Raw genomic sequence first — 17,309 nt, 5'->3', positions numbered from 1 at the left:
ATTCTCCGTTGCCATGACAACTGACCTCAGGCAACCCCTGGAGGCCTCCACCCAGCTCCCCAGGTGATGTTTTCACTGTCCACACCGTCCATCCCGAGCCTTTCAAAACTCGGGCTGCCTAATTGTCAGGGCTCTGTTTTGAAGAGACTCTGGGGTCCCCCGTGGGGCCGGTTCAGGCTGCCAGAGCTCATTTATAAGGCTTTTGGAAACACGGGGGACTGTGAGACGGCCCCGCCTGGCCAGCAAGGCCTGGGAAGGTGGCCCTGAGGGGAGGAGGAGGGGTGCAGCCCATCATCCAGGATTAATTAGGGAAATAGGAGCCCCAAATGGGGGCGACTGGTAGGTGCATGCAGACCGTGGCAGAGCACTCCCAAGAGATGGGAGGCAGTGAGCCGGCCTGGCAGGGGGTGCCGGGCCCTTGGAGATATCTGGGATTGTCAGCCAAGAGACTGTTTGTTGTTCACTCCTGTCGAGATAGTAGTTGGAGAGTCCACTGTTGATGGGACTGGTCAGCCTTTCATAGCATGTGGGTGAAAGCACTTGCTAAACCTGCTCCAACTTAGAGGACACCCCTGGACAGTCTCGGCGAATGCTATAGATGGGGCTGGACCCACAGCCCTTCTGCAGAGCTTTGTGCCCTGATCTTCTTACTCCCCTCCCCCACCTTAATCCAAGAGACATGATATAGGTACCAAGGCTGCAGAGCCTACTTTGGGTCCCGGTGTCACTGTTATGTCTGATGATCTCCTGCTACCTGCCATCATGTAGATGCTGGGGAATTCCAGAACCATCTCTCGTCACCTTACCTGGCAATTCCTATCTCATCTCTGGTGAAGGACTCCTCCACCCAAATGCCATCCCACCCTATGAGCCTGCCTGTTACTTCCTTGTGGTTTCTGAGGACAGAGCGGTAGACAGACAGCTCCGTCAGCCTACCCACAGTCCTCCACCCAAAGGTCTTTGTTACTTAAAGAGCAAAGGGCCAGATTCCCATGGGCCCCTGTTTTATTTCCCATTCTGCACCCATTTGCAGCTAGCTATTTATTGGGGTGACTTTCTGAGGGGTCGACTTCAGGTGCCCCCTTGCTGCTCATTTGCTTGGAGGAATGACCAGTACTTTGCTCCCTTCTTCCTCGTCTCCCTGTGTCCTGTGCATCTAGTAGTCTAAATCCCTACCTATGCCTTTGCTGGATCTGGCCCCCTGGCTCTGCCCCTGGAGCTGTGGGGCTCTAGTCCAGTTCACTCTTACCCTCTCTCCAGGTCAGAAATGCTGGGCAGGGGCTTATTCTGAGACCGGGGGATATCTCCAGCCCCCTGCCCACTGGAGCTGGTGCTCATGGGGGCAGGTCTGCTAGGCTTCATGAAGACTTGAGTGTCTTCACCCTTCTCACAGCTTCAGATGGTTGGGGACCTGTCCTTGGCTTTTTGGCATTTTATTTTCTAACATCAGAGGGATCTGCTTTCGGCAAAAGCGGGCTTCATACACAGCCTGGTTCTACTGTGTGTTGGAGGGGCCAGTCTCTAAGCAGCCTGCTCTGCCCACTGGAATACTATGGGAATCCCACACTTCTGCTCTTCAGCAGAGCTCAGCCCTGTGAGTTTGGGTGTAGGCGTGTGTGCTCACCAGCAGCCTTCACCCATGTTGTAAACTGTGTCCTTGGTGCTTTGCTTGGATCACTCATTCTCTGGTCCTCCTAGGCTCTGGCAACATAGCAGAACAGTATGACCCTAGGGTTCACATAATTTTCTGCAAGCACGAGTGCACTATGGTGAGGCGGGGGCAGTCACCTCTTGGCATGCTGCATGGTAGAATGTGCTAGGCAAAGGTCAAGAAAGTGCAAGATGAGGTGGCGTGGTTTGAGCTGGGGGTATCTGGAAAAGCTTCTTGGAGTGGAGGAGAAAAGAGCCTTGACTGGGGGTGATGGCCTGTGCAGAAGGAGCCTGCTTGACTGCTTTACAAAACCCCCCCTACTCGTTCCCTTAATTTCTAGCTGAAAAAGCTTAAGCTCAGAGAGGTTAAGTAATTACCCAAGCACACACAACAGGTCAGTGATAAACCTGGTTCAAACCCAATATTTCCTTTTTTTTTTTTTTTTTTTGGTTTTTGGGTCACACCTGGCAGTGCTCAAGGGTTACTCCTGGCTCTACGCTCAGAAATCACTCCTGGCAGGCTCGGGGGACCATATGGGATGCCAGGATTCGAACCACTCTCCTTCTGCATGTAAGGCAAACACCTTACCTCCATGCTATCTCTCCGGCCCCCAAAACCAGTATTTCTAGTTACACTTTTTATGTCATTCTATGTGACCTGCCAAATAAATAGAAGTGGCCACTCTCATCCCTGTCACACAGGCAACTCACTGGCTCTCTTATAGAGTGGAGAGGGCCACTTCCTGGATCCACCTCCCGAGTAGGGACTATTGCTTAGAGAAGGGCCAAGCAAGGTCCCCAGATCTGTGCAGAGCAGGCCAGGCTCTGTGTGTGGAGCCCGAGAACAATGCCCTGTCCACTGCCTGCCACAGCCTGCTGTCCCTCCCTCCCGGGCAGCAAATTATGGCCTCCGAATGGGAGCCCAGGCCCGCGGCCGACATCAGTAGGGCCCACCTGAGCTCCACCTTCAGGATTCTGACAATCAGCTCTCTCTCCTCCTGGCTTCCCCCAAGACCCGTATGGAAATAAGTATGTGTCTGCCAGGGATCAAATGCTTTTGGAGACAAAAGTCGGTACTGAGGACATTCCAGGCAGCTATCATCTCGGCACGATGCTCTTCCACAAAGCCCTCAGCTCCTCTTTTGGGCTGACACAGTTTCAGCCTGAAAGGTTCCAGCAGGCTGACTTGGTTTTAAGCAAAAAGCACATCCTATTATTTTTTATTTTTTTGAGAAATGAAGTGTAAAATTAACACTTATTATTCCTGAGCAGAGGAAAACAGAGAGAGGGAGGGGGACTCTTGGATTTTCGTGTTTGCTGGCTTATTTGTTTGGCAATTTAGGTATATGTACACACACATATATTAATCATAAATTGGTAGATTCCCCAACTGACGGCGATTAGGAGGCTAGGTTTTGGCATGGTGAGCTATCGAAATCTGCATTTCACTTTGCAAATGAGCGGGGTTGCATGATTCACTTACGTGGGTCTCTCTTATGGATGCCTGTCATGTTCTGGGGAAAAAAAGAGAATAGAAAGGAGAGAAAGCGATTGTGCGTCTTAACTCACCGAATCCTACAGCCCCCCATGGGTGGAGGGGCCTGCCGGTTCCCAGACAGCTTTGTCATTCAGCTTCAAGGTGTCTGGGAGCTTGGAGCTCGGTGTGATTGTATATAATTCAGAAAGTCATTCTCAGAGGGGTTCTTCTGTCTGTAGGCCAGGCCCCTCAGGACAGAGCAGAGGATGGAGGCACGGTGGTCCACATGTGGGGAGAGTGGGAGTGGTGGTGGGGTTCTCAGGGTACCCGAGCGGGCTGCTATAGAGTCCCAGACAACCCAAACTGTGGACAAGGTATTTAGGAAAACTGCTCCTATTTTCTGCTCCCTTCCGGCACTCTTATGAACAGAGGTACCAGGGAGGCCACCTGTGATGAGAAAAGGCTTCATTCTGCAGAAAGAAGATCTGGTCTCGGGCGGGAGAGAGTTCTAGGTCTTACTTGTTTCATCCCACTTTTACTTTTTGCTAGTTATATCGTCTGCAGTGGGGCCAGCACATGCCCATTCTTGAGTCCACAGCAACCTGCCATGCCAGGGCAGCCCGACTACATGCATATTCATGAATGTGGAGTACCGGTAGGCTGCAGGTCTGCATCAAGGGGCCTGGCTGATAAGAGTAAAGCTGTTGAGCTGTTCTCTTGGAGAAGGGAAAGTGACTGTCAGCCATGATTTCTCTGATTTCTAAGTTGCAGGAGCCTTCTTTGTCCTCTTGGTGTTTGTGTGTCAGATGGGGCATTTCTTTCATTCACTGCCCAGTGTGGAATGGCACTCACTTGGCAGTGAGCAGTAAATCTGCCTGAGCTGTGGGCAAGGGGTATTTCATCTTCAGAAGTATCTCTTCATGCCCAGGTGCCAGCTTGGTTGAGGCCTGAAGTTTGGGGGGCTGAAGAAAAAACAGTATCAGTGTCTGTAGCCTAGTTACCAGCAGTTAAAAGACTCATAGGTTCTAGTCCAACGACTCTAAAGTCACTAGACCCAGCCAGGCACAGCCTGGGATAGCCAGGGCAGGCTGCCTGGAGGTGGTGTAGAGAGAAAACAGAGATTGGGATGTTCTTTGGAATACAGAGGCCTTTGTAGCTGAGCTGGTTGTGTTCCCTCAGTAAGATATTACCTTGGATTTTGAATTCTTTTTTGTCTTTCCTAGAAGTATGGTCTTCTCATTCAGCAGAGCTAATAATGGCAACCGATTTGTTGTAAACTTCAGTTTAAACTCTAAACTATCATAGAAACCTTTTAAATTTGTGATATTCCTTTGCCCTCTGCCTCAATTATACCTACGAGGTGCCCACATTCTTTTATTTTGAGAGCCACACCTGGCTCAGGTGTTACTCCTGGCTCTGCCCTCTGAGGTCACACATTGTGGTGTTCAGAGGATCATACAGAGTGCCAGGGATTGAACCTGGGTTGGTCATATGTCAGGCAAACACTTTACCTGCTCTACTATTGCTTTGACCCCAAGAGGTGTCCACATTCTAATAGGAAGGCCATATACAAAGGGGGTGTCTCACTCATTCATTTTCTGAACCTATATTCTGCCAGGCATTGAGAAGCACTGCCAGTTTGGAGGGGGGATCTGGGGGTGTGTTGGCGTCTTTTGAGGCAGCCCCCACACTGGAGGCTATCTCTAATTACGATGAGAGCCTCTCCGAAGGGAGTGGAGGACGTGTGCAGGGCCTGTGCGGCGAGCGTGCTGAGCCTGCCCTGCATCCCCAAACTTGCCAATGAATCCCTTTTCCGCAAGTATAAATGGAAGCTCTGCTCGAATCTCTGTCGGGTGCTGTGGCCTAGTTGCTGGGGCTCCAGGGGCACGACAAACACCCGGTAGATTCCAGCCAGTGGGCTATGTGGGGCAGGCCCACCTGTGCGCGTGTGTGTGCTTGTGTCTCTGCGGTGGCGTGCTGGGGGTGGGAGGGTGGTGGAGTGGGGGGATGCCTGCTGTCCCTGCCAGCCCCTGCCAGGGCCTGGGGATCCAGGGACTCGCCAGGAGCCTCCACCATCTGCGCTCCTGTCTTGCCACTGGCAGAACTCCTCTGCTCTCTGATTCTTGCCTTTGAGGGCAGATTGCAGCCCCTGGCACCTTTGGAGAGGCTGGTTCCCCAGGGGGAGTCGTGGGGGTGCCCGTGACCTTGGCTGTCCTAGATAATGTTCCCTCATTCCATGGCTGACAACCAGTATGTAGTGAGCATTTCCTGCACACCAGCTCGGTTCCCCTCTAATCAGCTTCTCCCACCAGGCTGACATTTTGCTTTGTAAACATGAACCTGAGAGTCACTTCATCATCCTAAGTTCAGACTTTCCTTTTGAGTTCACACTTGATGTAGGGCCTGCAGGTCCCAATAAATGGAGAATGACATCTGCAGAGCCGATCACAGTATTTTCCCTTCCTTGAAATCCATAGTGCTCTGGCCAGTAACCCCCTCCAGTAACCCCAGGCCCTTCTCATGACCTACCCAGTCATTCCTGGCCCTTCCCGTGCCCCCCCCCCCCACATTTCTCACTCACCCCACCCCATTACTTGTGCCACATTTACTGGTTCTTTGCCCCTCCCCTGTTCTGCCCTCTCCACCCCTCCTCTCCTTTGGGTCATTCCCCCCCCCCCCCCCCCCCGGTTGTCTTGTGTTCTGGTCCCTGTCTCCATGGTGTGACCCTTTCAAAGATCGACTCGTACTGTAGGTCACCTCAGGTTGGCATCTTTGTATGTGTGTGTGTTTTTTTAATAGTATCTTTATTTAAGCACCATGATTACAAACATGTTTGTAGTTGGATTTCAGATATAAAAAAGAACACCCCCCTTCACCAGTGCCCTTCCCACCACCAATGCCCCCCATCCCCCTCCTCTCCTGCCCCTCTGCTTATATTTGAGATAGGTATTCTATTTCTCTCACTACCATTGTCTCATGATAGTTGTTAGTGTAGTTAAGTTGGCATCTTTGACTTTGTAATCTGCATCTAAGTTTCTTCCCTATCATTTACAGGCCTAAGAGTTTTTTCCTTCTTAGTGCCGAGTTGATCTGACAGTTTGAGTCATGCCATTATAAATATGACGCAGGTTTTTATGTGGACACCTTCTTAGGCTCTTGGAAAATACCAAGCAGAGCAACCCCAAGCTGCCTCCCAAGGTGGCTGTCCAATTGTGCTGAACCCGAGCTGGGAGAGACATCTGTGGCTCTATGGGCCTGTCAGCATTTAATGTTATCCCTGCTCTGGATTGTACTGAGCCAGGTGTCAAGTACAGGAGGAAGTTATTGGAGTATTTTTAGAGGTATAAAGAGGTTAGGTGACTTACACCCTATGTGGCTACCCCTGGGCTGATTCAGGATTCCCCATCACCCCTCCTGATCATATGCAGAGACTCAGGAACTTACTTTCCTAGTCAGAAGTCAGCTATGGACATCCACCAACCTGCCACTCCCCCACCATAAGCAGATGCCAGGTTATGAGCTCTGCTGATTCCTGTAGGGGCTACACCTTGTCTCTGTGCTTCGGGATGAGGTAAAGTCCATGGGAGTTGGACTTCCTTTTCCATGAGGAACTCCCTGGCATAACCCAGCCAGATGTGCTGTTTCCAGCTGTGGAACAGGCCACATAGCCCCTTACTTTGCTTAAGCACTGGCAGAAATTGCAGCAGTGACACTGGTCCAGAGTTGCCTGTGTGGAGCCAGGTTGTTGGGATCTGTAAACTGTGGGGATGAACCTACTCTTGGTGGGTCTCAGCATTGTGGCCCCCAGAAGGATGGTGGATCTGAGCTGAGGGGGGGGGGCTGGCCAGTGGGTGTGGGGCCTGAATGCCTCCCTGTTTGACCCACACACTCTCCTTGCAGAGGAAGGCATCAACCACGAGTGTAAGCTGTGCAACCAGATGTTCGACTCCCCAGCCAAGCTCCTCTGCCACCTCATCGAGCACAGCTTCGAGGGCATGGGTGGCACCTTCAAATGCCCCGTGTGCTTCACAGGTAAGTGCCAACTTCATGCCCACTGAGGAGTTCTTGGGGGGAGGTAGGGAGCCCAGCCTGAGTCTAGGTCCTTGACTGTGCTCCTCCATCAGGCCTCTTGGCTTTTCTGGGAGACATCTAGGGTATCAGCAGCCACTGTCCACAATTGGAAGGCAATTGCCGACTTCGTCCTGCCCTCCCTGTCACTCTCTTAACTGGACCCTTTCTTCAGTGTAGCTGGGCCCCTCTCTCAGTGCCCTGGAGCTCTCCTGCATTCTCTTGGGGCTCCTCTCCAACGTGGCTCTATCCAATTTGTGATCCAGGCTAGAGGGGTCAAGAGCAGATTTGCCAACTAAACCCCTAGCCCTGCACCCAACTGGCTCCCAGCCCAAGCAAGCCCAAGGTGAATCTTGAGGTTCTCTGCCGATCCCCCTCGTGCCACCCAGATGACAGCTGGCATGCATAGGGAGGGGTCTGGCCTTCTACTGTCTCCCCTGACATCTGCTGTCTACCACTCCAGAAAGTCCACACTGGGGAAGGTGTCTGGTGGGTGAGATGCTTACCTCTCATGAGCTTCTGGGCCTCCTCCCATACCTGGGCTTGGCTGCCTGGAGCGCTGCTTCTCAGTAAGCCTGAAGTGGAGGCTTCACTGTGGGCAGTGAGATGCCCTTCAGTCTCATCCCAACAGATTCCACCCCATCTGTTCCCACTTCCCTTTGGGTTTGGATGTGGCTGGCACACAGGATCCCGTCTGCTGCTCTGCCTACCAGCATAGGACAGGGGTCTCCTGTGTGGGGTCTGAGCTTTTGACTACCACCTCACCAAGATGCCATGCGAATTGATTCAGACCTGCTCCTTAGCCTGTGCAAAGTTTGATTGAAATCACCTTACTGCCATCTGTGGGGGCCCAGTTGTTTTACATGCCCAATACCTCAGTTTGCTCTGCAGCTGATGGGGAGAACTGCACACACCTACTGCCTGTGCTATAGCCCTGGTGGGAGGGAATGACAGCAGTGATGACTACCATTAGGGTGACTGTCATTAGACTGATTATTTGCCTGGCCATCTTCTGAACAGTTTGGCAATATTGGCCTCTTTGATCCTCCCTGATACTTAGTGAGTGCTGAGCTTCATTGATCCCCACTTTGGCAGGTAATGAAACCCATTGAGGTTAAGTGGCTTGTCCAAGAGCCTTTAAGTGGCAGAATTTAGTAGACTGGCCTTCCCTCTAGTTGGTGCCAGTATTGCTTCCAGTGATCCCCTCATCTGACAGGCTGTGGCCATGCCTCCAGGATTCACAGCTGTAAATGGGGAGGGCCCAGGTGGTGGGGCTGGAATGTGCCCTGACACTGGGGCCCTGTGCAGTCTTTGTCCAGGCCAACAAGCTGCAGCAGCACATCTTCGCTGTGCATGGGCAGGAGGACAAGATCTACGACTGCTCTCAGTGCCCACAGAAGTTCTTCTTCCAGACCGAGCTGCAGGTGCGTGTCTCATCCTCCCCTGTTGTATATGGCAATATTTCTATAAGATTATTCTTTGGCCCGGAGAGATAGCACAGCGGCGTTTGCCTTGCAAGCAGCCGATCCAGGACCAAAGGTGGTTGGTTCGAATCCCGGTGTCCATATGGTCCCCCGTGCCTGCCAGGAGCTATTTCTGAGCAGACAGCCAGGAGTAACCCCTGAGCACCGCCGGGTGTGGCCCAAAAACCAAAAAAAAAAAAAAAAAAAAAAAAAGATTATTCTTTGCCTGTTGTCCCACCTTGACCTTCCAGGTGGGGGCGTGGTTGAGAGCCGAATAAATAGTTGGGGATCAAGATATTCAGTGTCTTTTGGAGAGTTTGCTGGCTGGCTCCAGGTGTGTTTTGGAGCTTGCAGCAGGCAAACAAAAGACTCTCTTCACCCAATCTTTAACCCCTTAACCCTCCTGTCTGTGTGGATTATTTGCTGCGGATAAATATCACCAAGAGCTTCCCCCAAAAGGGGACAAGGGGATGGGAATCAATTTCTCATTCTGGGAGCTCTTTGAGGATACACAAATAACCAAAAAAGGAGTAAATGGGACCCCACAGGTGGGGCAACACTCCCCTTATCTCATTAAGGCTCAGTGGTGCCCTAAGGGGAGTGGGGGTCTTGGGCTCAGCAGCTGCTCCACTGGCTGGACTTGAGCTGGCCCTGAAGCTGTACCCTGAGCTACAGAATGTGAGCAGAGACTTCAGTGCTGTGTTTGTGCTATATTCTGTCCCTGGCCCAGCTCTAGCACATGAGTGGCTGCCACTGTAGTGGGTGGGTGGCTAGTGGTGCCATACAAGTTTAGGAAAGCCAGAAAAGTAAACATCAAAGAACTGGTTGAAGCTGATTCTGGGGAAGAGTCCCCACTGAGGATCCTGAGTCTGATGTGCCCTCCAGAATCAAGTGTCCTTTTCCATCTGCTCTGGCCCACCTGCAGGGTATGAAGCAGCTGAGGGGTTCCTAGAAGGAGATTGGGGCCAGTGAGATAGTTCAGGGACTAATGCACTGCTGGGCTTGTGTGTGGCAAACCCTTGTTTGTTCCTCACCACTACATATGGTTTCCAGGATCAAGGCCTGGGTACAGCTGGGTGTGGTCCAATCCCACCCTCAAAGGAAGGAGATGCTGGGGTTCTTCTATGCTGGTCTTCTATGAAGAGCTTCTTCCTGGAGATCCCAGGGTGCATATGCTCTCAAAAATTACCTGACATAGTACAGGAACACTGGTAAAGAAGACTCGTGTGTACACCTTACTGCAGTTTTTATATATCTGTGTACACAGAAAAGTCATTTCCAAAGAGCTAACTGCACAGAGAGCCCATAAGACCTCACCTCTAAAGAAGTACTACTACATCTCTGCAGAAACACTGAGCTCATAGTCCCCCCTTCCGCAGGAACACATGCTCACAGGCCCGGCTTCCACAGGGACACGTGTGCACAATCTCCCACTCACTCTATATCATACTCCGAACCCAGTTGAGTGGGAAGTGGGCGTGGCTCTGTAGTCAGTCTAGGTCAGAGGTTCTCAGACTTTTTAAAAAGGGGGCCAGTTCACTGTCTCTCAGACTGTTGGAGGGCCGCACTATAGTTAAAAAAAAACAAACTATGAACAAATTCTTACGCACACTGCACATATCTTATTTTGAAGTAATAAAACAAAACTGGAACAAGTTCAATATTTAAATGAAGAACAAGTCAAGTTAAACCAACAAACTTAACAGTATTTCAGTGGGCCTATTTTATTATGGGTCTACTTTCGACAGGCCATAGTTTGAGGACCCCTGAGAGGAAGAGTCAGAGACAGAGAGAAGGTGGGGAGTTGGAGAGTGCAGCACACATCTCTCATGTGCACTGAGGGCCTGGGATGAGTCTGCCACTTAGCAGGACAGGCAGTGGTGGCAAAAAACACCTGGCGGACAGGATAAAAGTTCTCAGGCAGCATGTTCCACGGTCCATTGTTTGAGGAACCTTGTTCTAGGGTTCTGGTTTCCTACATAGGTAAGTCAAGGCTGGGAGGTTGATGGGCTTCCTTGGTGAAGGCATGTCTCCTCTTCTGGGGGTTCTGAGGCTGGCATACCTAATGTAGTGGATGGGGTATGGAGCTGTAGGCATGCCTCTGTGCTTCTAGTTTCCCCAGGAAAGGATTCAAGTTCTCTCTGTCCTGACACAGCACATTTGGGGATTGTACCCCTTTTAAAAGGCCACCCACTTAAGCTTGAACAGAATGGGGAGCTGGCAGTTTTTAGCCTGAGCACTCACATCCCCTTGGCCCATGGGCTAGTTCTGACATCAGCACACCCACTTCCCTATGAATGCCCAGGAGCCTGATGTTCAAAGCTCACTGCCTTCCACAATGCACTCTCTTGGGACAAGGCTCAGACACTCTCTTTACCGGTCTCTAGGAGCTTGATGCAAGGCAGAGGCTGTCCTGCACAGAGGGAAGGAGAACCAGGGCCCTCCTCCCACTCTAAAAAACCAGCACTGCCTGAGGCATGTTGGGAAGCTTGTTTCTGTCTGTGCTTCGGGCACACTTCTGAGCCCCCAGAAGTCTACTCACAGCCCTAGATTCGTGGAAATAGCTGATAGAATTTGTGATGCAGTGAGGGGTCCACAGAGGAGATGCTGCTTCTATACAGCCACCCAAATAGCCCCCCCCCCCCACCTCACTGCCTGCCCTTTAATCCCCACAACAGTGCTTTTCTTTGGACTGGGCTGTGAGAGGTTCAGGAGCTGCTCTGAACTCTGGTTAGGGCTCTAGGGGAGGGGCCTTCCCCTACCACCCCTCCACCCGCCTTAACCTGTCTAGCCCAGCAACCAAAATAGACCCTGGGTCCCCAGGCTGGAACTTTTTATAACCCACATGACAGGTCTCTTTTAGACCCACCGGTGCATACAAACCATGATTGACTTCACTTGGCTTCTCTCCTCTCCAGGGGGGCGGGGGGGGGGGCTCTCATTGTCCGAACCCTGAGCAGATCCTCTCTGGCTGACTTTGCAGCTCTTCCAGGCATCTAGCTGCTGTGAGATAGGCCCAGCTCAGCCTCACTCTGCCCTAGGCCAGCCTCATAGTGAGAGTGAGAATGTCCCCCCACCCCAAGACATTCACCCCAGTCTGACTGTATTGACCCCAGAAGGTACCCTGAATGGACTGCTTCCTGGGTCACCCTGTCAATCTAAAATGCTGGTACACAGATGCCGAAAGCCTTACCAAATTACAGCCTTAATGAGCCACTATTTTCTACAATTAATGATTTTAATTACAGAGCATTTAAATGTGGAAGTGTTTTAGCAATGCCAAATCTATGCAAATAATGGCTTTCCTTAAGTAACCTGAATAGCAATTTTCTGGGTTTGGGGAGGAGGGTGTTTTTATCACTGAAGTTCCCAATGTCATTATGCTGAAGTTGGGGCTGGTGGACAAGTGTGTTATTTCTCTGCGGTAATAGGTGGGGAGCAGGAGAGAGCCTTAGGAGACAGGGACCCTGAGGGTTTGACAGCTTGGCTCCCTAGTCCTGATGTCACTGCCTGGCACGTGAGATATGGGGAAGCTAAGGTAGGTTTAGTCCGCAGCTGGGCCTAAACTCTTGAGGAAGTCCCAGACTTGGGTTTGTTTGCGCCATAGGATGGAATTCCTGCTTAGGTACATTGTTCAGGAGAGGAATGAAATGTGGGTGCAGAGGTCATGAGGTGATCTGTGGTACAGAGATCATGGGGTGATATGTGGGTGCAGAGGTCCTGAGGTGATCTGTAGGTGCAAAAGTTATGGGGTGATATGTATGTGCGGAGATCATGGGGATAAGCCGGGGGTGCAAAGGTCATGAGGTGATCTATGGGTACAGAGGTCATGGGGATGTGCTGTGGGCACAGAGGTCATGAGGTAATTTGTGGGTGCAGATGTCATGGGGTTGAGCTGTGGGTACAAAGGTCATGAGGTGATTTGTAGATACAAAGGTCATGGGATGATCTATGGGTGCAAAGGTCATGGGCATGAGCTGTGGGTGCAAAGGTCATAGGGGATGATTCATGGGTGCAGAGGGCATAAGTGGGACAAGAGTACATACTCCCTCCATTATCTTGTAGGAACAGGAGAGGTACACCGCTGTGGGAGGAGAGCAAGTCTCAGCTGGAGTCCACCTGGTGGCCCAGAGCTTGATCTGCTTCCAGGTCCTCACAAGAGCTTTACATCCATTTGTTCAGAGTATGGAGAGTGTATCTTGTGCACAGGCCAAGGCCAGGGATAAGCAGGCTGCAACCACCTACAGGCCTGCTTTGCAGAGCATCTCTAGGCACCATCCAGCACTGCCAAGAGAAAGAAACCAACTCCGTAGCTAGAGCTTTTCCTCCTCTGGTCTGCAGGAGTGAAAGACAGAAAGCTACAGGACTCAGATCAGTGGGGGTGAGGCTGAGTGCTGCAGGGTGAGTGTGTCAGGGAGGCATCCTCCGAGGAAGTGGCATGGAGCTGAGGGGTGTGGAAGGACCACATGCAAAGGCCCTGTACCCATTATGGGAATCATAGGCAGTATGTGCAGCTGAAGTACAGGGGGTGGAGAGTGATTTGAAGGGGTAGCAGGGGTCCCAACGCACAGTGGGGTTTGGAGGCCAAGGAATGCATGTGGCTTTCACCTGAGTTCTGAGAAGGACTCTTGGTGGGAAAGAGATGAGCTGATGTAGAACCTGATTCAAAACCAAAAAAGCTGTTGAAAAACTTGAGAATGAAGTCACAGACCGAGAGAAAATATATGGGAACCCCACACTTTAATTAAAAAAAAAAAAGCTTTCCATCCCTCAAGATTCAGCAGTGAGGAAGAGAGAGCTGCTGAAACAAATGAGCAAACACCTGGACATATCGCCAATGAAGCTGGACAGAGCACCAACCTTGGTGGGCACATGACAGGCAGTGTCCTGAGCCCCCCATTATTGTGACTGAAACCCAAATGGAAACTGCATTATGTAGTAGGTGGTGGAGGAGCCAGTGGCAGGAGTGCAGAGAGCATAACCGTGGGCTGAAGACACCGTCCCCTTCTTGGTAATCAGGGGTTACTCACCTGCATGGTGAGTGCTGCCAGATAGGACAGTAAGTAGGTGTGCACAGATTGCCCTGTCATAGCTTCATTACAAGGATCCCAAATGGATGCTTCCCCATCATCGCTCCACTCTTGGTGAGTGTTGACAGGGCACCACTATTTGACAGTGGGGGGTCTGACCCAGCTCTGGAAAGGAGGTGCACTATGGAGGCAAAGCCTGCTAGAGTGGAAGGAGGTGCTGAAGCCTCTAGCAGTAGCAGATGGGTTCTGGGGAGAGAGAAATTTGTGCAAAGCAGCCCTGCCCCAAGCCTAGGTGCTGAGATTGTATGTTGGGGGACCCACCTCAGATGTAGGAGTTTCCAGGGGCTCTTGCACAGGCATCTCACAAAGATTACAGGGCAAATGCAGGGCACTTGTCATCTCAGGATGCTTCTGGGGATTTCCTGCCTTCTTCATGCAGGGACAGGCACTGACCTTGGGGTCTTGTTTCTGAGAAGTGAGGTGTGGTCTCCATCCCCTGGAGTCAGCTTGAGACAGGACCTTAAATTGTGGCATACGTGGTTGCATCTCAGCAGCCCTATCCCAGGAACTGGGTTTCCATTGCTTGTTGGGGGACCTGCCCTTCCACCTGGACCTGATGCAGCAGTGTCTTCTCTCCAAACCCTGATTTTTTTTTTCTTTTGGTTTTTGGGTCACACCTGGCAGCGCTCAGGGGTTACTCCTGGCTCTACACTCAGAAATTGCTCCTGGCAGGCTTGGGGGACTACATGGGATGCCGGGATTTGAACCACCGTCCTTCTGCATGAAAGGCAAATACCTTACCTCCATGCTATCTCTCCGGCTGCCACAAACCCTGATTTCTAAGGTGTGGCCTTCACCTCTTCTGTGTTTGCTTCAGTGAGACATATCTGAGTATTTTAGTGGAGGGGATTCAGTATGTGGTCCAATGATACTTATCAGAGAGACCATCCAACAGTCCTTCACACTTCCAACAAGTAGCCTCAGACAATGGCCAGTGCTCCCAGGGACCCAGCTCTGCATGGGAAAATCATCTTCCCTGTGGAAGAAATGGAATGACCCTGTGGACAGAGGTGTGCATGCCAAGCCCTGATCTAGAGGGCTGTGTGGAGCATGGTTTGTGAGACCAACTCTGCATGAAACCTGCTCCACCACCTCCCAGGCTGGGCCTAGTGTGCTTGCTGAGTGTGCCTACTTGTGTGACAGTCCTTGGCACCAGGACTGGAGTTAGTGTGGTGCTCACCACTGTCACTGCCTGCACTGTTGTTGCATGATTGTAACATGTTAGCATATAACGAGCATTAACAGTTGTGGGTTAGAAGACTTCGGGGCCTCCTCCCTTGGGTTTGCTGTGATTCCTGACCTGAGTTTGAACACAGAGATAGTTGTTCCTGCTGTGACACCTTATGGCACAGGACTTGGCCCTGGTGCTAGGAGGATGGGGCCAGTTGGGTGAGGTCTAGTAGAGAGCCTGGGTACAGAGAGCATGCCCCTCTACTGCTCAGTGACCTTACCTGTTTTCCCAAAAGTTCAGATTTAATTGGGGAATGTAGACCACTCTCAACTGCAGATCCAAAAATGTTAGGGCTGTCTATCTGTGTCTTGCCATCAGCCTCTGTCTCAGCCAACAAATACTTGTGCCCTGCTGGTACCTTATCAGGGGTCTGCTGCTCAGATAGGACCAGGCCCTGCCTGCCCAGCCTGACTGTCTCTAGACTCAAAGGACATACTGTCCACAGACACTGGGCACAATGGTGTCGTCTTTCCTCCTGAAAACTTCCCTGCACTACATCTTCAGCACCAGTGAAATTGGAAGAGACATAAATCCATTACCAGGCCACAGAACTGGGCATGGATGCAGTGGGCAAGGCCCTCACCACCCTAGATGGACAAGACTTGGTTCTAATGGTCTCCAACCAAGGCAGGCCCCAACTCAGGGCTGTGCCGTCCACAGCCACAGAGAGTGGGCCTCCACATGTCCACTCATAGAGATGGGAGTTGAGGCACCAGAGAGCTTCGACGATTTGCCTAGGGCCATTTGCAAATGGCAATGCCACATGCAAAGCCAAATTGTCTTCGCCAGCAAGGCAAACAGAAACCCTCCGTGGCTTCAGTGAATTGCCATTTATATGAGCTAATAGATTTAAATGAGGCCTGCAGCGCTGAACTATAAAAAGCCTTTGTATCGGGGGACCCAGAAACTATTTTCGTAGTTGGGCCAAGCAGGTAGCACAAGTGGCAGTGACGGGGATGCTGAGGTGCCTGCTCATGAGTGGGTCTGAGTGGCAGTGCCAGGTTTGTTGCAGCAGCCAGACCTGTGCTCTGCCTAAGCCAGGCCAGAGCTTGAGACTGGGCGCTGGCACCATGTGTGGCAAGCGAGGGGAGGTTCAGCTCAGGCTGGTCATGGGGAGGCAGCATCAGATTCAGCTGGAGACCTGTGTCGCCCTGGCACTTGCCAGGAGCTGTGGCCAGAGAGCTGGTTGGTGGAGCCTGTGCGGATCTCCATGTTGAGACCAGGGCATGCCTCACCCCCTGGAGACTAGATCCCCCACTGACAAAATGAGGAGCCGCAGGAGGAGCTTCTGAGCTGGGGCCCACAGCGGCCAAGTGGCCAGCCCAGCATTGCACAGCACGTTGAAAGGATTAGCTCACGCTGTTTGCTTGTGTGTGCCTAATCATGCTGCTTCCAGCGAAATGATTACAATTGATTAAAAGCAGAGTGAGGTATTCTAACAAGCAACCTGGAGCCCTTCTGATGGGGTGAGCTGGGCCCTGTCAGGATGGATCCTGGTACCAGCCAGGGGAGGGTCTTTGAATCAAAGCTGGGATATGAGCCCCTCAGGGACCCTTCTTTCCATTTTGGGGGGGAGATTACTCCAGGTGGGGCTCAGAGATCACTCCTAACAGGGCTCAGGGACCCATATGGGGTGCTTGGATTTCAACATGGGTCAACTGCTTGTAAGGGAAGTGCCCTACTTGCTGTACTGTCACTCTGGCCCTGCCCTTAAGAACAATGGCCTGGCCCTTCTCTCATTCCATTTCTATTTAACAAGCATTTTCTGAGTAGCTAACAGGACTCATTGGTGGGCAGGAATTTGTGGATTGCTGACAGTCCCTGATCCTTGGCTGGGTCAGTCTATTGCAGAGCCAGTAACTTGGAAGGAGATCATTTTGGATCCTGGGATTTTATGTGATTTTTCGTTAGAAGGTCACACCTTGCAAGTGTTCAGGGGGCTGTTCCTAGCTGTGTGTTGGAGGGCTGTGAGATACTGAGGATCAAAGTATGTGCTCAGACTATTGAGTTATTTTTCTGGCCCCAAATTGTGTTATTTTTAAGACAGAAGACTGACAGGTGCACATCAGCTAGTCTTTCTCCTCTAATACCCTTTACTCAGCCAGGCCTCGGGGTTTAATACAAGCGCTCTTTGTCCATCTCCACATTGCCCTTTCTGATCTCCTGGTCACTTCTGTGGCCCTGGCTTTAACTTCTTATTCCTTGCCATTACAGATGGCTACTACGTCTACATCTGACTTCCTATTTAAATTTATTGTTTTTGGTTTTTGGGACACACCTAATGGCATTAAGAGGTTACACCTGGCTGTGTGTCAGAAATCACTCCTGGC

The 17,309-nt window shown here is 51.4% G+C and overlaps 1 protein-coding gene across 3 annotated transcripts in view; it reads left to right on the top strand.

Annotated features, from left to right (window-relative positions):
• ZNF423 (zinc finger protein 423) overlaps positions 1–17,309 on the top strand; it is a 331,572-nt gene that overhangs the window by 296,195 nt on the left and 18,068 nt on the right. For all 3 annotated transcript variants that reach the window (XM_049786054.1, XM_049786056.1, XM_049786055.1), the window contains 2 exons: positions 7,028–7,159; positions 8,504–8,619. In XM_049786054.1, coding sequence (XP_049642011.1) covers positions 7,028–7,159; positions 8,504–8,619 — 248 coding nt within the window. The remainder of the gene's footprint in view (positions 1–7,027; positions 7,160–8,503; positions 8,620–17,309) is intronic.

This window comes from Suncus etruscus, chromosome 14 (assembly GCF_024139225.1).
Source record: "Suncus etruscus isolate mSunEtr1 chromosome 14, mSunEtr1.pri.cur, whole genome shotgun sequence".
Lineage (NCBI taxonomy): Eukaryota > Metazoa > Chordata > Mammalia > Eulipotyphla > Soricidae > Suncus > Suncus etruscus.
Note: the sequence above shows the minus strand (reverse complement) of the source record. Positions and strands in the feature narration are given on the sequence as shown.